The sequence below is a fragment of the Zootoca vivipara genome, chromosome 12 (assembly GCF_963506605.1).
Source record: "Zootoca vivipara chromosome 12, rZooViv1.1, whole genome shotgun sequence".
Classification (NCBI taxonomy): domain Eukaryota; kingdom Metazoa; phylum Chordata; class Lepidosauria; order Squamata; family Lacertidae; genus Zootoca; species Zootoca vivipara.
Genome location: NC_083287.1, coordinates 35,679,654 through 35,702,087, shown reverse-complemented (window position 1 = coordinate 35,702,087; position 22,434 = coordinate 35,679,654). Strand labels below are relative to the sequence as shown.

The 22,434-nt window shown below is 41.0% G+C and overlaps 1 protein-coding gene across 2 annotated transcripts in view; it reads right to left on the bottom strand.

The window, feature by feature from the left end:
• CACNB2 (calcium voltage-gated channel auxiliary subunit beta 2) overlaps positions 1–11,136 on the bottom strand; it is a 135,588-nt gene extending 124,452 nt beyond the window's left edge. For both annotated transcript variants that reach the window (XM_035129854.2, XM_035129858.2), the window contains exons 1-2: positions 10,594–11,136; positions 2,115–2,207 (exon numbers count right to left, since the gene is read on the bottom strand). In XM_035129854.2, the coding sequence (XP_034985745.1) occupies positions 2,115–2,207; positions 10,594–10,701 (201 nt within the window). In that variant the 5' untranslated portion in view covers positions 10,702–11,136. The remainder of the gene's footprint in view (positions 1–2,114; positions 2,208–10,593) is intronic.
• Between the last annotated feature and the right edge of the window lie 11,298 nt (positions 11,137–22,434).

The window sequence follows — 22,434 nt, the reverse complement described above, 5'->3', positions numbered from 1 at the left end:
CTTGGCAAATCCACACCGTGATCAACTCCCGCCTGAAAACCAATCTCCCCACTGTGGAAGGACATGTGGATCCAGAATTGGCATCCACAGTCACTTACGGACCCATTGTTAAAACCGTGTTTATGGAAGACAATCTTACTCAGATACGAGCGATCGCCAAAGAAGAAGAGTCCTTACCAAATTTTGAATATGTGCTGTGGGGTCTGAACCTATTTTTCTGTAGGTTGTGTCACCTGCCAGTTTTCTCCTATTTACTACTATATAATCATTGTTTTCCATTATTATGTATATGTAGTCAACAAATGCATGTTTGGGGAACCTGCTGCTAATGAGGCCTCTCTGAAGAGTGAGTCACAAAGAAAAAGATGGGCACATTTTGTCACTCATGGTATTGGACATGAAAGATACAAGCTATTTCCTCCTTGGGAATGATATCCAAGTACACAATTCATCATGTGTAAAGCAGTGCTAAAGACAGAAAAGGCCTCTACAGAAAATCACATGGATAATAAATTCACTTTGCCATTATTTATAACCCTGTTTGTGACTGAACACAGCGTAATAGGCATCCTGCCAGTATTTAAACACTGTGGGGCTACACTGGAAATATTGGTCTAAAGCAGCCCATGTAGCCTGTAGTCTTTATCACAGCTTAATATTTACAAAAGTGATTTTTAAATAAGGTTGCTTATTTTTAATAAACATCAGGATATAAAATAAGATCTGAATACAAGGCTCACAAGGATAACTTTTTATATAAAAGTACCAATAGCATATAGAATTGCTTTATAACAGTTATGTGCCTTTCATCAAAGTGATTTTGCTCGCACAATTTGGTTTACTTGATCTGTACTTTTATAAGTCTTTTTAATAATTAGATAGCTGTGATCTACTTGAAACGCTTAACATGAAATTATAGTCAGACAAAAAAAATCACTTGCAAGTAAACTATTTTGAAATTTTGCAAACTTAAGAACCACGTTTCCATATCTAATTTCATTACCGAAACAGTTGAAAGTTAAAGTTATGGACTTCTCTAAATCATCATCATCATCATCATCATCATCAGTACTAGTCAAACCCCTACATAAAAATAAATTGAATCTAATTAATTAAATAAAATAGAGTACAACAGAGTACAAAAAAATAATTATGCCTTCAATACAGGAATTCTTCCTTCATACCCGTACATCAAAATGTTAAAACAAACTGCTACTGCTGTTTAATCAATACTGAAAGTTATTTTCCATTCCAAAAATATACACAACTGAGACTATCTAGTTTGGCCCTCAAATTTAAAGTATTTAATTTGAAATGTTCAAGGATACAGAAGTATCGTCAAATTACTTTTTATATATTGCATTTATGTTCAGAAGGTACAGTCATCTCCCATCCAAGGACTGATGACACCCACACCTGCTTTGTTTCAGTATTACTGAAACCACTGGAGCCTGAAATCCACAAAGTCCTTGATGACTGCAAGAGTTGCTCTTTCAGTTCCATTCTAACTCATTAAATGGGAGAACCACAAAAATCCCACACTAACATTGAGAAGAAACACTATTGGGGAATGTGAAAAATTAAGTTAAGTACAGGCAGTCGTCCCCCCCCCCTTTTCCACGCATTCAATATGTGCAACTGTGCATATGCGCATAGTGCTGACCCTGGAAGTGGCCATGAAATGTTATAAAGAAATCACTGAAATGACACTAAAAGGGCAGAATGGGGTGTTTGCAGACTTTTTCAATGGGTTTCAATTATACATGATTTCACCAGCACTGCGGTACCTCGGAATGTAACCCCTGTGTAAATGGCGGGGGCGGGGCGTCGCTGCCTATGCTATTCTATCCAACAGGAATCAAATGCATATTTAAGCCAGGAATCTACATATTCAATTACAGTGCTTTTGCCTTGCTCTCCAACACTCCTAAGGAACAGAAAACCACAACTTGTAGTAAGATCTACTGTGAATATATATGGGCTTTTAAGCTTCACAGGATGCATCAACATGAAATTATATATTCTACAGTTACCACCATATCACCTTTGATTTGGATTATGGATCAACACAACACAATAATACACCATTGGGGAAAGTGGAGGAAATAACATACCTGTCGGACAAAACTATTAGAGGTAGTGTCAGAAGATGTACTCCCATCTGAACCTTTGAATCGGTGTTTTCTTCTTGCACCTTTGCTGTAAGACTGTTAAAAGAAAAGGTTATTACTTTATGCATACATTTCTATACATCAAGTAGACACAAATACTCAACATATTATTATTATTATTTTATATTAGCAAATGTCAGCTTTAGAAATTAGCCAGGCACCAGAATCTACATATTATAGCACAAAGTGAACGAACCCCTTACACAAGTGTTTGCCCAACTGTGCTGAACAGCTATTTTCTTTCCACTCACAGTTCTTCAAACACAATATAAGAAAGACAAATGAATAATCACAGAGAAGAATGTGTCACGATAGTTTGCTACTGGGTGTTTATTGAGTTCTTAAGATTATACATGGGAATAGATATCAGCTTCTGGCATTAGAGAGAACACTCCCTGTGGCATGCAAGCAGTAATGTTGTAGCAGTTATAATATATAATATCAATATTGAAGGGGAAAAAAATCAAATCAATAGGTAAACATCACAGGAAATGGTGCTTTAGGGCAGTGCTTCAGCCATTATGATCTCCTGGTTCCCTCTAGCTCAATTTTTTTTAACATACTACTTGTACATTAATACACTCAGTAAAATTGACTTACCAAACATACTGAAAATGATTTTTAAAAAGTTAAAGGAGAATAATTGTTCTTCTCCACAAGTGGTAAAAGAGTAATAAGGCAAGTTGTTATACAATAATATCCTCCTTTGATTTTAGGAGGTTACTAGTCCAAAACAGTTTAGCTTGGTTAATAATATTCAAATACAACTTTTTACAGCAGTATCCCTTCAATTAAATGTCATAAATGGAGTCAAGTGGTTCACTGTTTCATGACCTAGTTGTGAAAATCTAGCAATACTGTACATAATTTATCTTTACAGGGCAATGAATGTGATTGTATAAAAATATGAAAGCTACACAAGAGGGACTGGAAATAAAAACATAAGGAAGTTAGCTACTCAGATAAGGCACTGACAAGACTTCAGGGGGAAAAACAGGGCTCCGAAGGTATGCATATTTCTCAACAAGTAGGAATTAAAAAGCTATGACAAAATGTAAACGTTCAAGAGGTTACTCAAACCAGAGACCGTCATATTTAGAAATCTAATTTTAGCAATGTTAAGATGTACTTATAAGGGGGAAATTAGAAGACTAAGATTATTTAAGAAATGAAAAGAAAACAGCTCCAAATTAGAAACACAGAGACCATCAGGAGTAGCAAGTTTAAGGAACAAACACAAAGTAACTGCTAAAGTACCAGGAGCTGTATAAAAAAATTAAATAAGGAAAACAGCTAATGAAAGAGGAGACACTAGTAATTTATTACAATTAAGCTCTGCCATGAATTTCTACCCTCCCTGCTTTGGGGGGGGGGAGTTCTTTATTGTTATGAATATATGTTACTGATTATCAGAGATTACACTGTCAGAGGTAATGGTGCCAGAATAATGAGAACAAGGACGATCAAAAGGTGTAAATCCAAAAGGAGGGCATGGATAAGCTTGAACTGGCAGAACAACATTAGCAGTCTGCAATATGGAGTTATAGGAGCCATATTATAGCCATTCTATTACAAACCAATACATCAGAGCTTTCCAAACTGTGCGTCACGACACTTTAGTGTGTCGGCTGCAGTGTGTAGGTGTGTCATGTGAACACCCCCTTGCGCTCCTCCCGGAGCTGGAAAGGGGTTAGTTTAACCTCCAGTTTGCTAGTAAAACTGGATTACTGTGTCACAAAATGATGCATGCCAGGGGCGTAGCCAGGATGAAAATCAGGGGGGGCAAGGGGCGGGGAGCAAGGGGCGGGGCCAAGGGGCGGGGGCGGGGCCACATCGGAGCAGCCTGAAATCGGGCTGCTCCGACTCCCTCCTCCCCCTCCGCAATAGGAAGGGACGAGGGGGAGCCAGGATCAGCCCGAAATCGGGCTGCTCCGACTCCCTCCTCCCCCTCCGCGATAGGAACGGACGAGGGGGAGCCAGGATCAGCCCGAAATCGGGCTGCTCCGATCCCCTCCTCCCCCTCTGCAATCGCTGGGGCAGGTGGAGGGAAAGCCCCAGAGCCGCGCAAAGCGGTTGCCTGGCTTTCCCTCCGCCCGCCCCACAGCCACCCGGCTAGAAGGGACGTCTCCCTTCTCCCTTGCTGGCTGTGGGGCGGAGGGAGGGAAAGCCAGCCAAACGCTTTGCGCGGCTCTGGTGCTTTCCCGCCGCCCGCCCCACAGCCAGCCAGGGAGAAGGGAGACGGCACCGGGCGGGCAGTGGGGCAGGCTGGCCAGTGGCCCTGCTTCTGGGGGGGGCAATTGCCCCCTCCTGCCCCCCCTGCCTACGCCCATGATGCATGCCTAAAAAGTGTGTCACCAACGAGAAAAGTTTGGAAAGTTCTGCCATAAAATACATGTTTTCCCAACCAGGTAAATTAACTCAAATTAAAAATAAAAGACAATCAATGCCAATTTATAAAATAAGCACAATCAAGTGAAAAGGTTTTCCTAGCCTATGCTGCTTCAAGCTGCAGATAGGGGTTGTATGTCAGGATACATCCTGGCAAACATGCTTTCCCTTTTTTTACTGTCATGCTTGCTTATATGCAGAAGAGTCTGTTCCCTAGCAGGGGCATTTAATAATACAGCCCACTCATTCAAAGCAGCCCAATGCTCAGAAAGCTTGTATATCCTAAAGAACCCTTGGGAGAATGTTATGGATGGGTTTTTTTGTTATTGTTATTCCCAAGGTTTGAAAATGATGGCAATCAAGCTGAAAGATCAAAAACAACAACAACAAAATTAAAATCCCTTTGTTCTAACTCCATTTACAAAGGCTGTCCAGAGTGTAATGATGTCCCCCCCCCCATTTTGACAACTTCTCGCAACTCCTGCATCTAAGCTAGTGCTCTGCTTTCCTTTGGACCACATCAATGAGGCCTTGAGAGACATCGTCATCTGGGAAGTCCAGGATTTCTGTACACACTGCTCCAGGCTTACACCCCAGAAAGGTCAATTTGGTGCTGCTGACACTGCAAAAACAACGTGGGAGACAGCAATTAAGAGTTACCAATCTCCATAGCCACAGCAGGCACTGTGATTCTCCAGCAGTTTGTGTTCAGTCCTGGAAGCACACTCCATTGCCTCTCAAGACAGATGCCAACAATATTCTAAATGCAGTTGGGTCCTGTTCATTAGATGCTAGTTAAATAATATTTACTAAAATATTGTGCTTAGTGAAAACTAGGGCCGAAACCATTTATGGATTTGGGGAACATATGTAGCTCAGTTTAAGAACATATGCTTTGCATACAACACGCCCCTTGAATACCTCACATCTCAGGATAGGAATGGGAAGGACTGCTGCTCTAAACCCTGTCAGTGTCAACAATACTGAGCTAGATGGGACTAATAGTCTGACACCTATAACTTCCTATGTTCCTACGTAATTGATTAATTCTAATTAAACAGGCAACATGGTTGGTTTTTTTTAAAAAAAAATGTTAATTATTTTTATATAAAACGTATGCTTTCATTTCAAAACATTCTATCCTGCCTTATATTTTTCAGAAGACAATCCAAGGCAACTATTAAATATACAGTTTTAAAAACAAACAAAGCAAAGCAACTAAGTAACAAAAAACAGAATCAAAAACAAAAACCGTAAGGAAAACTGCCAAACAATAACTGAAAAAAATCCAGATAAACCAACAAAAAGCAACATCAGTTCAGTATACACTTGAATTTCAAAATACTTAAGATTTACTTGTTGCCTTTAACTGGACATTAAGTGGTAGGAAGTGTAGTTCATGTATTTATAAACATATTTATATGATTCCATGTCATAAAGTATTAGGTTGGTGTACAATGTTAAAGCATAAACCACAAAATAAAAATGTATGTACAGTGGTACCTCTGGTTAAGAACTTAATTTGTTCTGGAGGTCTGTTCTTAACTTGAAATTGTTCTTAACCTGAGGTACCACTTTAGCTAATAGGGCCTCCCGCTGCTGCCGCCGTGCGATTTCTGTTCTCATCCTGAAGCAAAGTTCTTAACCCAAGGTACTATTTCGAGGTTAGAGGTGTCTGTAATCTGAAGCATTTGTAACCGGAAGCGTTTGTAACCCGAGGTACCACTGTATTCAGTATCACATGGTGCTAACTAAGTACATACTGGCTGGAAGGTGGAACTTCATATTCTGCAACATCTGAAGGTTTCAAACACTTTTCAGGCATGATCCTATGTGGAGCACATTATAATAGTAAGGCTTGCAGTTTACAAAAGCATGCTTATAGATAGCAATTCCCTTCTCCTCAAATAAGCTATATCCAGTTAATTAAATAGAGGGTAAAAGTATCAGTGGCAACAAGTCATGATGGCTGTGTTACCTCCAGTATCAAAGGCAGTGTGACCGAGCAGGAAACAGCTCATGCCCTGTCTGTGGGCTCCCATAAGCATCAGGTTGGCTACTCTAAGAACAGAGTGCTTGACTAGAAAGGCTGCTCTTATGTTCTTAAGGCTCCTGACATTCCAGAGGAGGGAATGTGGTGAAATTCCTGAATTGAAGAGATACTGCTGGACTTTGCCTCTGGAGTGGCTGACACTGAGCAAGTGCCCAGCTCTCTAGCACCCAGACCAACTGTTACTTGTTCTCTGCCTAGAGACACTGCTTTCAGGCTGGTAACCTTTCCTGTTAAAGACGCTTTCCCAGTTGAGCTGTATAAGATGCAAGTGCTGCAGGACAGAGATAAGTCAATAATGATTCTGCAAGATCTTTGTTCTGACATACTGAGGATAACAACGTATATACAGGCAGCAGCAGACCTCATAGTGTGGGTGTGCCGTACACCTGAACTCCATCCTGCTGAGCTGCTGCAGCACACCAGGACAGAGGGAGAGTGGCATATTGGTGGCAAGGCTGGCATGGTACAAGCACAATGGCAGGAGCATCAGATTGGCTCCCCTGGCATGTTTGCACCGTACCAACCTTACTACTCCTTTGCCTCTTCCTTTCTCCATCCAGATATGCTGCGGCCACTCTGCTGGATGGAATAGAGGTGAGTGGTCCACTCCCATCAAGCTGTCCATTGCTGTATGCAGGGATCCTGCTTTACATCTCTGGTGTAGCAGGAGCATGGCATCACCAATTCCACTTCTTCCCAGAGAGGTCATACTAATTCCATAGGAAGAATGGAATAGGACTTGAGAAAAAAGCAAAGTGAGCAGAAGGACCCAGATCCTGCAGCAGCTCCAAGAAGAGATAACAAATTGGCTATCTATCTATCTATCTATCTATCTATCTATCTATCTATCTATCTATCATCTATCTATCTAATGTAATGCTTTCCATCAATAGCAATGGTAGTTAACCCTATGGGTGCTTCCGCAAATGATGGACCTGCCTGTGATGTATGACAACAACCAAGATGTTCAATGTCAGGTTTGTTGCATCCTGAATTTGAGTAATGCATGCTGTACTTTATCTCACAGCTATTATGGTTAGAGACAGCAGGATACTGCACTGGAGATACGTGACCCCCATCTCACTATTATCGCCACTGGTTCAAGTGACTCTTCAAGCCAAAATCTTTGTCTGCAAAGTTATGCAGGCCAGGCATTCCCAGTTGGTGGTTTATGAACTCTAACTGCATTTTAATCTTATTCATTTGTTCTTCACTTTTAATTTTTCTACGGTTTTCAATATGTATTTAGAGACTACTTTGTGCATACGATTGCAAAAAGCTGTTTTTTCCAAAAATAAAAATAAATTAAATTGATAAATAAATAAATAAAAGGCACAGGCAGTGCTGTGTCACTCAATTAAAATTAAAAATTTAATTAAGAGAGTAATATTTCAGATTTTTTTTTTAAAAAAACTCTGCCATTAATTTTTTAACTGCCAGTGAAATGCATGTTTATTCAAACAGCATTGGCTTGTTTTATTTAAAAAGGTTATTAGGATAATTTGTTTTTGTCTCAACAGAGAAACACTATTGTTTCGTATGACCAAAACCAGTTAATTCCCAACCCACCTGTTTCATTGTTAAAAACTGTAATGCTATTCTATGTAAAAAGTCAACAGTTATGACTGCAAGAAGTCCATAAAAGGGAAAATGCAGTGAAAAGGAAAGCATATTTTTCAACTGTAGATGTTTCATTTATTCATCATTAATGTCCCCCAAAAGAAGGTCTATGATGCAGAATTTATCAGACACCAGCATAACAGCAGCATGAAATAAAACAATTGTAGTGGCCCATGTTTCTGATGTCAGATCTTTAATACTAACACAAAAGGTCAGGGTCACTTTACACTACAAAGAACCAGTCATTGCAACCCTGAGGAAAAAGCAAACAAATCAGAGCATGGGAAATATATCCTGAGAAAAAGATACATTTGGGGCATAATTATGATCACCATGTAATGTACTTGTGCAGGTAGTGGGGATATTAGCTGATGAAATCTATAAAGGTTTGTCTGATTTTGAGCAAAAGTAATGAATGGAGTTACACAAGCTTGGTGGATACTCCAATGATCTTTTAATACTTATTAGCAATACGAATAGAGTCCTTCTAGACACTAGAGTACTTCTTTTTGGCTGAATATTCCAGTCAAATAATGCATTTATCATTGTTTTTGTTCATTCACCAACATTAAAATAATTAATTAGGTTAAAAACACCATGCACAATAAGATGTTGCCATATCCCTGGTGAGTTTAAAAGATTCAGCAGCAATTTATGCAGGTAACTAACTAAAAAAATGGAATAATATTTGAAGTGTGAACTACAGTAAGGAACACATTTCAAATACATGCTCACACATAGATCTATAAAATAGTTCCCTTGTCAGTAACACTGAAAACCAGAAAAAGAAATATGGGTTTAAAAAACCAAAAGTAGCATGTAGAAAATTGTTGCTGAAACAACTGAGATGCTAAGGAAAGAAATCATGGCAATACAGTCCTACACATGTACTTTTCAGAGAATGAAAACTATTTGTCTGGCTTTAAGTACTGTAGAGCTATTAAACATCATGGCTTGCTTACATTAACACACGCCATGATACATAGTATTTAAAAACAAAACAAAAAAACTCCAACAACATACAGAAGTACTTGTTCCGTACTGTATGAGTTAAAATCTTTGCCCTGCTCATAAACTCATGCACATTTTTTTCCTCCACTCTGGTCCTCTAACATCTTTATTGTGAGTAATTTATACAACAAATCATATTATGTGTTTTATTAAAACAGATGCAACAAGAACCTGCCTCAAAAACTCCTCGTTGGCCACAGCTCTCCATGTGCCCATAAGGGGAAAACATGAATTTTCCTGACCAGAGTTTCCCCTATCCCACCAACTTTCCAAAGCTGAGCCATTCATATTGCTCTGATTTCCCTACAACAAATACTTGCTTCTAACTCTGAACTTGCTTCTGACTCTGAACAAAGACAAGATTTTCGTTAGGTCTAAAGGCACCTATTAAAGACCATTTAAGGTAAAACATAACCACCGCTGGCCTGGTTCACACAACACTTGCTTTTTCTACGTTTGATCACTGCAGGCTAACTGATGAGTGGCAGTAAAGCATGAGCAGGTGCCACTAAAGTACACTGTGTGGTGAGTGGGATGGGGGAAGGCGACCAGCGAATTATGGGTCTGTTATTTGTGATGGTACAGTGATCAGGTGGTGAAGACTCACGTGTGGAGACAAAAGCAGCCTGTTGCAGTCATAATTAAGGGCACAAATAGCCAGCAACCCCACCCACATCTGAGCGCATGCTTGTAGGTAAAGATTTTCATTCACACCGGCGCATGCTAATAAGGAATTAAGAGCGAAACTGTTCCAGATTGAAATTCTGAAGTTACACTACGACATAAATCTTACAAAAAACAGAGAGGGGCTTACTTCTTAGTTGCAAACCCTAAATACGTTGGCATGTGACAAAATCCCACCGGACACATAAAGCCTACTTCTGAGTAAGCCCACTCACAGGGCTGGGACGTTAGCTTGCAATTCTGTGCTCACAGACCCCGGAGCAAGTCCTCCTGAACTCGGTGGCAAGTAAATCCGAGTCGACACGCCACGGGGCAGAATTTCACCCTCTGCCCAATCTGAGATTGCTCAACAGCGGAGTCTCCTCGCCTTTCCCTTGCTCTTCCCTTAGAACCGCAGCTTTACCTTGTAAAGTAAAAAAGATGGAAGCCAGCAGGATTCTTTTTTTGGGGGGGGGGCCGTCAGCAGGGGATTTTACTGTCAAGTGAAGCCTCGAAAACTCTCGCTCCCAAGAGCAACAATCTGGAAGCGGAGAGTCACCACAAAGGTTCCCCCTGGCCATATGGAGGGGGCGGGGGCCGCACGGAAAGAAAGACGCCCCCTAATTTTTAGGCGAGCAGCCCCTCCCTCTCTGTCACCCTCCACCCCTAAAAAAAACTGCAGCCTACCTGCACAGCCAGGACTGGAGCCGGTGGGTTGTCCAGCAACTCCATTTGCATCTCCTGCGCCGCCGTTGCTGGAGTGGGAGGCGATTTGGACATGTCACTTTGGACCATTGGAGAAAGCGGGTCGGGAAGGTGGGTGGGTGAGTGGGGGGGGGGGACAACTCGCCGACACTTCCAACAACAAAGCGCCTCAGCCAAGCCGTCGCCAAGTAGTCGCCGCCTCTCTCTCTCTCTCTCTTTCTCTCTTTTTGAATCGGCAGAGGTTGGTGCACGAGGATGGCTCTTGCTTCTTCTTCTTCTCCCTCAGGGATGGGCCATTTTGAAACGGTTCAAGTGCCTTTCCTTGCTTGCCTGCTCGCTCGCTCGCTCCCTCGCCCGCCTGGCTTGCTTGCTTAGGTCGGTTGCTGACTTGAGGGAGATGGTGAGAAACAAAACGAAGAGACTCTGGGCTCCTGCTGCCGCAGCTGCTCGCCTCGCCCAGCCCTCAAGTACCAGCGCGGCTCCTCGGTGCCTTGGAGAGCCCAGAGCGCAGCAGCAACCGCTACTACAGCCGAGCAAAAGGGGGAGGAGACGGGGAGGAGGAGGAGGCGCCTGAGAGAAGATGAAATCTCGACAACGACCACCCTCTCGTTCTTCCCCCCGCCTCGAGAAAGGTGGGCGGTGGGAAAAGCGCGGGAAAAGCTATGGGGGGGGATGCTGGGAATCATGCCAAACATTATGTGCAGTTCTTTAAAAGCATGATTCTTGCTGCCACTTCTATTTTGGAGGGAAAGCAGCAGTTCAGCATTTGTTGGTGAGGATAGATTGTCAAATGGTAAGGAAATATGCTGAGTTAGACCAGGCATCCCCAAACTGCGGCCCTCCAGATGTTTTAGCCTACAACTCCTATGATCCCTAGCTAACAGGACCAGTGGTCAGGGCAGATGGGAATTGTAGTCCAAAACATCTGGAGGGCCGCAGTTTGGGGACGCCTGAGTTAGACCTTTGGTCCATCTATCCCTGTACTACAATATTTGGTGTCCTTCCAGATGTTGTTGGACTATCCCATCACTTCTAGCCACTGGCCATGCTAGTTGGGACTGATAGTCCAACAGCATCTGGAGGGCCACGGCTTCCCCATCCTAACCTTGTTGTTTACTCCAATTGGCTACAATTCTCCAGGGCCTAAGACCAGGACCTTTTCATCCCTATTGTTAGAGATCCTTTTAACATGGTGGAACTACTAGAGATTGAACTTCATCCTGCATACAAGGTGCATGTTCTACCATGCTATAGACTGGACTTACTGTTGCACTTTAGAAAGTCTTCTCAAAATTATTGACACAGATAACTCAACCTTTAGTATATTTTAACAATGCATTTGTTCATAAGGATCTCCCTCCCCCTGTGTTTATTATTATTCCCCTTGTGCAGTATTTTCCCCTTTGCAATTTAAATTGTGGCACTGTCGGCTATTTTTATCATAACATGTTGGCTGCTTTTGGATTTGTTTTTGCATGCTTTTTAGTGAATGAATGTGACAGCAGCTATAAAGTAGAGAGGTTCTTTCACTGACATATGAGATAGAAGTGCTTAAATGCAGAAGCAGTGGGTGTGAAATCCGGCCACACTGTCTGCTCAAGTACCGTATTTTTCTGTCTTTAAGACGCCCCTATGTATAAGACTCAGATTTAAGAAAATGGCCTAGGCACTATCCGTGTATAAGACACCCCCAATTTTTGACATAATTTATTAGGGAAAAAACCTAGTCTTATACACTGAAAAATACGGTAGTTTATATTCATATATTTATAGAGAGTTTTAAAAAAACAAAAAACACCTCACAGTAATAGGCTCTTGGTACATTAAACATACTCTTGTATGAAGTAACTGTATAAGGAAAGAGTCAGAAGGGAGGAATGCAAAGTAGCTCTACCAAGATGGATTTTATCATCACTCGTCATTCACAAACCCATATGTCTGTTTATCTCCAAAGTCAAACAAAGAATCTAACAAAATGCAACTAATCTTTTTTCAAAGTATATCTAAGGATTTCACAGTCTATCATGTGGTTAGCAAGTTAAAATTATGTTTCTTTGCTGTTAGTGTAACCACAGCTTTTAATTAAACAGACACAAATCTTCAGAGTAACAATGTAGTCTCACTGACAAAATGTACCAGTGTTAATGAAAGTCTTGTTAGTTTCTTTGAAATTCCTTGGACTTTTTTGTCTGAACAACAGCCTCAAAATTTGCCTCGTTGTTTTTTCCTTTCACCAACTCTAGTGGCAAGTTATGCAGCTGTGCATGCAAACCTGCACACAAACCTTATTTTTAATCTTATTTTAATCATATTGTTACAGAACGGGAGGGTGGGGTCCCCTAAACACTAAAATTAATAAATGGTAAGATTTGTGATATGAAGGGAGAATATAAGCTGCAAAGGAATTCCTGGGTAGCCTGGCCAAACTAGGGGCCTGAAAAGAGCCATTGTGGGTCATTAACAAGACAAAGTAGCTTCTTATCCCAGGTGTGACCAGAGACTGGAGATTTGGAAGGTTGCCAGTGTATCTGCTGGGGGGGGGGCAAGGGGCTTTTGGGAAGAAGGAGGAAGTGAGGTTGAGATCCATCTTTGTGGAGAAGAGAGAAGGTTGCCTGCAATGCTTTGGGCCATGCCATAAGATTTGGACTCTCTCCATGCAGACTGTAAATCCTATTTCTTAAAGCATGACAGTCACTCTGCAGTGTACTCTATTCTCCAAAGGGAGAATGGCCCCCATGCTCTCTGGCCTTTGCTTGGTGGAGAGAGAGGCGGGCACTGGGCTTTTGTAAGAATATTAAAATTATTTTAGTTTCCCCCAGAATTCTTCAGGCACAGCTAATGGCAGAGACGACAGGTGCTATGGAAAGCAGGATATGGATATGCCAATAGATGCTGATGCATGGAGGGTTATATGCAGAAAATGACCTTTTCATTCAGTAGCTACTAGCTAAGGGCCAGTACCTTTTTTAAAGTCACTTTCCCTGCAAGCTCTTAGCTGTATGTTTAGTGCAATGAGTCCTCAATGTTGTAGAGAGTGCAAGGAGATTGGATCTTTCTTTACATGTGGCATTGTGGAAAAATATTATGATTTTTGGATAGATATTAGGGTGATGAATTTTTCATTTTTTGCTCAAAAATTATTTCCTGTAGCACAAATGGATGAACTTTTGCCTACTAATGACTAAAATGAGGTATATTCCATTGAAATATTAAAAAAGGTTACGCACAAACCGTTTTTAATTTTTTTGTATGCCATTTTACCATTTCATAAAATTGTATTACCAATTATACACACACACCACACACACACACACACACACACACACACACACATATATATATATATAATCAAATTTGGACACAACACAACATTCCACAATGGGGAGTGTTCTTAGCAACATAGGGTATACAAATGTCACACCTGTGCAAGGTAAAAGCCCCCTTTTGGGACCTCAAAACTCAGCCAGCAGACCCTGCCGGGCATGCTGGGAAAAGAACCTACAGGAGAGGTAGCAAAAGATCGCCCTACTGTTACTGCAGCTAAAAAAAGCTTCCTTGTGATGACCCTATATAATGTTGTATATATGTGACTCTAAAGCTTGGGTTCAGTTTTATATCTGCCTTAAAGTGACTTCAAAAATGGTCAAAAAACTGATAAATAAAATTTTTAAAATCATTTTGTGCGTGAGGTTTTTTTTTAAATCAAATCTCTTTGAAAGTAAGATTTTATCTAATCTTTAATGAAAGCTCATCAAATTATGATACAGGGAAATGAGGTTGTAAAAAAGTAATCACCCTAATAGATATCTTTAAGATGGTTGGTGAGATCATGGGACAAAGCCATTCAGTGTGGTCCTAAACTGGCCTTATTACCTTTATTTCAAAAGGGAAACAAAAACAAACAAACAAAACAATAAACAAAACCCTGTAGTCATTTACTTCATTTGGTGGCAGCTAGACTAAGGGATGCGGGTGGCGCTGTGGTGTAAACCACAGAGCCTAGGGCTTGCCAATCAGAAAGGTTGGCGGTTCGAATCCCTGCGGCGGGGTGAGCTCCTGTTGCTCGGTCCTAGCTCCTGCCCACCTAGCAGTTCAAAAGCACGTCAAAGTGCAAGTAGATAAATAGGTACCGCTCCAGTGGGAAGGTAAACAGCGTTTCCGGGTGCTGCTCTGGTTCACCAGAAGTGGCTTAGTCATGCTGGCCACATGACCTGGAAGCTGTTTGCGGACAAACGTCGGCTCCCTCGACCTATAGAGCGAGATGAGCGTGCAACCCCAGAGTCGTCCGTGACTGGACATAAGGGTCAGGGGCACCTTTACCTTTACCTTAGACTTTCAGAAGCTGCTAAACCAGTTGATTACTCATGAGTAGTCTGACCAGCAGTACAAGAACAATGCAACTGGAGAGGTGGCTGCTGGAGTGGTTTCCACATGGCTCCCAATGGTTTATAAGCCTAAGAGGAAGTTGCTGTAACGATAAGCCAAAGGCTTCCTCGTGAGGGACAGCAAGCAGACCGAGGAAACCCTGATTCTTGCAGATACAGGAACTGATAGGGAGGGGTAGGGATGATTGTCTCCTCTCTCTCACCTTTCATTTGCACCAGTGGAAATGTTTTTCCCAATGCAAAGCACAGGCAGTGGGCCTTGCAAACTGATTTGGAACTGCAGCAGGAAGGAAAGGATTAAGGCTCCCCAGACTCATGCCAGGATCCCGGTTAGGACCCCAGAGTCACACTACTGTACTTACTTTTTAAAGCTGTTCGTGTGTGAATGGCATCTTTGTCTAGCTTGGCTAGGAAGCAGCTCTCCAGATTCCCAAACATGAGTCTTTCTGCACACTACCCAGAGATAGCAGAGACTGAATATGGGGCATGTGGTTCTTTGCTAAACATACTTTACATGTTTAAGTGTACACTTGAAATGCCTTCCCTAATGATATAATGTGGTCCTGAGGATACTTAAGGAGGATAATGCTTAAATGAGCTTTATTGGGATGGAAGAGATACAAGTTACATTTACAAGACACAGGAAATGAGTTCAAGCAAATAGGTGGGATTTAAGCTTATAATAATAGCTGAGCGGTGCCCAGTTTGGGAGCAAGAGGAAGGGAAGAGGGGCATTTGTTGTTGCTTTGGATGTGCTCTTTTATAAATGCAAAATAAACCTGTTAGTGCTGCTGTGTATTCTCATAATCTGAATGCCTTGTTCTTCCTTCTCAGGTCTCCTTTGAAGTTTATCAAACTGACTCATTTGTCACAAGCACAACCTACAATTAGCATGTCTCTGCAAACTGAATACTGGCATGGAAAATTGCACACGTTCCTCATGGTGAACAAGTCAGATGACCATTTTGCTATGAAGAGGGAGCCAGACAGGTAGGAAATGTTAGACGTCTGTCATGATAAATGTAATTGTTAGCACTATAGTGAGAGGAGGGTAGGTTTTCATCAAAACAAATTGCACATATGACTGGGGGCAGGGGAAAGCCTTCTAAAACACACAAAGAAAACAGGTGATGACTGAAAATACATAAGGCATTTCTGACATGTTTTCTCTCAATTATATGCTTGGCTGAAGAAAGGATAAAGGAATTATTCACAGTTAACTTAACTTGAATTATATGTGAAGAAATTGTACATTTTAACTTATCTTTCCCTTCCCATTCCTGATCATCAGCTTCACCTTCATCTTTTCCCTTCCTAAAATTTACCCACCTGCTCCTTTCTGAGCCAGTGTGGTGTAGTGGTTAAGAGTGGTAGACTCGTAATCTGGTGAACCTGGTTTGCGTCTCCGCTCCTCCACATGCAGCTGCTGGGTGACCTTGGGCTAGTCACACTTCTCTGAAGTCTCTCAGTCCCATTCAGCTCACAGAGTGTTTGTTGTGGGGGAGGAAGGGAAAGGAGAATGTTAACCTCTTTGAGACTCCTTCGGGTAGTGATAAAGCGGGATATCAAATCCCAACTCCTCTTCTTCTTCTGACCACTGTCCCGCTTCTCTGGAAGGGGGAGCTGGAAGGGGTATATCAGGGGGAAGAGGCATTGTATACACACTTCCTATAGGTAACTGTGAAGTTCAATTTCTCTCCATTACTCATTTTTCTAATCTAAAGTTCAGTTCTCCGCATTTGTACATAATTTTGTATTTTTTAAAATAGAAAAAGGCCCTCATGAAATCCATCAGCATCTTAGTGAGAATTTCACTTACTGTATACATTTGTATACAATTTTGTCTAATATACTCATTTCCCAAAACCAATTTCCCCTTAAATAATACACCTTTATGTTATTTGCACAAATATATGCATTTTTATGGACATTTACCCCACTATATTTGTGCAGATCAATTCACTGGAGAACCATATTGCAGAATTAAGAAGAGTGTGAATTTCAAAGTATAGTTGTGTTTTAGTTCTTGTATTGTTTTGGAGAGTGTGAATTATATAGGTTCACCTTTAATTGTGAACTTCCGCTTCCGTATCTATAGCACAATACTTCTGTTTCAGGTTTGAGTGTGGAAGAGGCAAAGTTCTGTTCAGGAGTAGCTTATCTCTGAAACATGAAATAATCCTTTTGACACGGATATATTCATTTTCATTATCTGATATCTTTGTCATAGTGCACAAAATCAGTGCTTTTTTTCTGCGGGGGGGGGGGGGACGCAGGGGTACACATACCACTAAACATTTTGTGAATCTAAGTTTGGCCTCATTGAGGGGCAGTATTTCAATATGAGTGGGAAAATGAGAGTACAGTGGTACCTTGGTTTAAGTACACAATTGGTTCCGGAAGTCTGTATTTAACCTGAAGCGTACTTAACTTGAAGCGAACTTTCCCATTGAAACTAATGGTAAGTGGATTAATCCATTCCAGACGGTCCACGGAGTACTTAACCTGAAGCGTACTTAACCTGAAGCTAACTTTCCCATTGAAAGTAATGGAAAGTGGATTAATCTGTTCCAGACGGGTCCGCAGAGTACTCAACCTGAAGCGTACTTAACCCAAAGTATGAGTGTAATTGGTTCTGGAAGTCCGTACTTAACCTGAAGCATACTTAACCTGAAGCGAACTTTCCCATTGAAAGTAATGGAAAGTGGATTAATCTGTTCCGGACAGGTCCGCGGAGTACTTAAACTGAAAGTACTCAAACCGAAGCGTACTTAAACCGAGGTATGACTGTACCCCTAAACGTTTTTTTAAGAAAGCAAGCACTGCACATAATAGTTTAAAACATATAACATTGTACTGTATTATGTTCCTGGAGACGATGTACCTAATTAGAAAACCCTGGCTAAATTACACTAGCATAAAATATTTTTATTCATAAGCTGAATAGATAGAAAAGTATAACTCAGCTTTTGTTTATGGTGCTTAGACATTGTGAACCTGAATGGGCAGGTAGCATCAAAAGAACCTTTTTAAAAAAAATTATGTTTCATGATTTATTACCCAGAGACTTGAATGTGTAATAGGGTCAGGAAGAGAGAGATTCAAATAATGACAACCAGAAAACTTCATTGTGAGATGCAAAGTTAAAACTTGGGGCTTATCTGAAGCTAATAGAGAGCAGAGGCACCATGGCAACAGGGACAAAGTAACACTCTCCGTAACACTCTCCGTATAGAGCTTTTATTCCCCACAGGGTGCAAGACATTGCTTGCCTATTCACAACATGTAGGAAGGAAGGAAGATCTTTCCTTTGTGCATTTTACAGCATTCCAAAATCTACTTTATGCCATATGAAATAATGTTAATGTAAAAAGGTAAACAGTGAAAAGTGATCATAATATCTAATCTGTGGAAACAAATAATAATAATAATAATAATAATAATAATAATAATAATAATAATAAAATTTATTATTTATACCCCACCCATCTGGCCGGGTTCCCCCAGCCACTCTGGGTGGCTTCCAACAAAATATTAAAATACAGAAATCCATCAAACATTAAAAGCTTCCCTAAAATAGGGAACAACATTGAGATAATTATCAAATACCAACTGTGTATAAATAGCTGTTAGTTACAGAGAAAGAACAAACTGAATCTAGAACAAGCGGTTTGAAATATAGTCCCTCAAATTTTAAGAAACCTGTTTTTAACAGTTTCCCTCATATTTACCTTAAGAATTGCTTTCTCTTAAAATTTTTACATAAACAAAAATAAAAGAACAATAAATATTTGTTCTTGTATATAATAAAGGAACCTTGATGGCAGAAAGTGAGGAGGAATTAAAGGACTTTTTAATGAGGGTGAAAGAGGAAAGCGCAAAATATGGTCTGAAGTTCAGCATCAAACAAACTAAGATCATGGCCACTGGTCCCATCACCTCCTGGCAAATAGAAGGGGAAGAATCATAGAATCATAGAATCATAGAAGAAATAGAAGAAATAGAGGCAGTGTGAGATTTTACTTTCTTGGGTTCCATAATCACTGCAGATGGTGACAGCAGTCACGAAATTAAAAGACGCCTGCTTTTTGGGAGAAAAGCAATGACAAACCTAGACAGCATCTTAAAAAGCAGAGACATCACCTTGCCTACAAAGGTCCGTATAGTTAAAGCTATGGTTTTCCCAGTAGTGATGTATGGAAGTGAGAGCTGGACCATAAAGAAGGCTGATTGCCGAAGAATTGATGCTTTTGAATTATGGTGCTGGAGGAGACTCTTGAGAGTCCCATGGACTGCAAGAAGATCAAACCTATCCATTCTTAAGGAAATCAGCCCTGAGTGCTCACTGGAAGGACAGATCTCAGGATCTGAGCCTCCAATACTTTGGTCACCTCATGAGAAGAGAAGACTCCCTGGAAAAGACCCTGATGTTGGGAAAGATTGAGGGCACTAGGAGAAGGGGACGACAGAGGATGAGATGGTTGGACAGTGATCTCAAAGCTACGAACATGAGTTTGACCAAGCTGCGGGAGGCAGTGGAAGACAGGAGTGCCTGGCGTGCTATGGTCCATGGGGTCACAAAGAGTCGGACACGACTAAACAACAACAACAACAAAAAGAAAAAGAAAAAGAAAGAACTTTTCTTTATAGAGTGGCTGGGGCAAGGCAGGGTACAAATAACAAATTATCATTATCATTATATATAATAAATATAGGCAGTTACTGCCTATAGAAGACAATAATCAGTTCTTACTGTTATATAAAATAGCGTAAGTATTAAGGTTTCTATTATATATAAACAGTATTTTTTTTATGTATTGTAATCAAATCAAACTTTTAATGCGCTAGCCAATGACCATGACAACATCCAAAACATTGACAGACACTAAATATACCAGTACAATAAAAATATACAACCATCTAACACTGATGTCCTGATAGGTAGGGAGAGTGCTGCTCTGAGAAATTTATTCTGCAACATTTCTAGTCCTTTACTGGCTTTCATATTGATACCCAAAACCTCTGCACCATAAAGCATCTGGGGAACCAATTTACTAGTAAAAAAATTAAAAGCAGGTACAAACAGCTTTCCACCTACCATGCAATAGAACTTCATTAGGGTCTCCCAAGCTTTCTGCACCTTAAGTTTGCAGCCTTAAGTTTGCAGCCTTAAGTTTGCAGCCTTAAGTTCTGCACCTTAAGTTTGCAGCCCTTCCACCATAGTGTCTCAGCGAAAAGGACTTCAAGGAACACATTTGCTCTAGATTCTGCTGCTCCATTTTCTATTTGAATCTGGGACTATGCTTTCCAAGAACCATAATTTTGATCTTGGAGTAAGTCACGGAAAGCACATGCTGCTAGCAATACATACTGAAGGCTTCCAGTAGTTTATTGAGACCAAAGCAGGAGAGTGATAGCACCCCCATGTCATCAGGTTATCCGTCTGTTCCTGATTGTTTGGACAAGGGAGTGGACCTATGTTAAATATGGCACCTTTCATTTTTCATTTATGTAAAAATGAAAAAGTGTAGGGGGCAATATGTAGCCTTGTTTCACACCTTTAGATGATTTGAGGACATCTGACAAGTACCCCCTTAGTCCCACACCCACCCTTGTTTCAGTACCACAATACAGTTCACAGATTAATAAAAGTAATCTAAGATCTGTGTTGACATTAGAAAGTTTCTCCCACAGTCTGACAAATACCTTGATAAATGCATTATGTGTGTTGGATCAAAGAGTACCTTTCCAATAGCAAAATGCCTCTTCCAAATGCTGTATCCCTTCTGTCTTGGGAGACAGCGGAGGAGTGCGCCTTTGGAGGTTAAGTCAAGCTGTTGGAAGGCTACAGCGCCTGCTGTGGCTGTAGAGACTGACACAGGAGAGACATGTTTTGTTGCAGCTGGGGCAGATGAAGGCATCTAGTTGTGTTGCTGCAGAAGTTTCTTCTCTTTGCACTCCTCCCCGTGGTCATTCCTTCTCTGGTCACTGCTATGGATGCATGACCCTACTGCCTGTCTCCAGGTACTGCAAGGGATTCCTACAGGGTGGGGTTGATGTTGCCAGCCTTCATGTCACCTTTGCAGACATCTCTGTAATGCAGAGTTGGTCTGTCAATGGGCCTGGTACCTGAAGTCAACTCTGTTTGGGGATCCTGCCATCTTCTATTCTGTGGACATGACCAAGCTAGTGTAGATGACACTGACAGAGGAGTGCGAACATGCTGGGAATGTGGGCTCGCAACAGCACATCTTTGTTTATGACTCTGTCCTGGTATGTGATGCTGTCAAGGCTGTGTCATCTGCAAACAACATATCTTGAATAAGGACCCACCGCAGTTTTGTCTTGGTGCAGAGATGTGCCAGGTTAAGCAAATGCCCTTCATTCCTTGAATGGAAGTACACACCAGTAAGCAGTGACAAACGTGTAGAACTACTTTTAGGACTGTTTCACGTGTCACAAAATTGCTGACCATGTGAGAATCTACATTTGAAATGTGTAGATCCAGTGTAATGACCCTACACACAATCTCAGCAGCTGAAACAACATTTTTCCTTGTACAATTTTGCTTCAAAACTTTTTAATGTTACAATTCAATGGCAGGGGATGTGGTGATAGTCAAATTCAATGGGAGTTAACCATCCAGAGGTTCTTTACCTTTTATAGTCCCTTCATACAGCACTTCTCATCTCTATGCTATTGCATCCTAAGTAAGCCCAATGGGCTTCTGATAGCTTCCATTTGTGAGACTGAAATTAAATGGAAGCTTTAAGCCTCACACAATTGCTCTGCAAGCAAGAATGAAAAGAAGGTTCACTCAAAGGCTTGTTGAGGGCTGTTAGTGCCTTACTGTCCCTTCAGGTAGTGATTGCAAGACTGATTTGTAGAGATGGTTGCTAGTTCACAGAGACAATAAACATTGAATCTACACCATCTATGAAAATATAGGCAAATAATTGTACAGTGGTACCTCTACTTATGAATAACTCTACTTACGAATGTTTCTACTTACAAATGGAGCTCCGTCCGCCATCTTGGATGCGGTTTAGATAGGATTTTTTCTACTTACGAATTTTTAGATAGGGTTGCTTCGACTTACAATTTTTTCCTCCCAATGCATTCCTATGGGATTCGACTTACAAATGTGCATTCAGAACGCATTAAATTCGTAAGTAGAGGTACCACTGTATTTGCAGAACCAAGGATCATAATAATGTTATCCTGTGATCACATCACACGTTCATGTTAAGAGCATTTCTGCTGTTCCAACTGTCCAATTTAATAGAAGTTTAAGAGGTTTTTTTTATATTGTGTTGCTGTGGCCACATCCATAAAAATTGTGCTCCAAATTCTCCAAGATTGAAACAGGGACAGCTGGAGTCCCTGTTTCAACAGTGACTCCAGAAGGAACTATTCTCTTGATGCAGTGAGGGAGTCT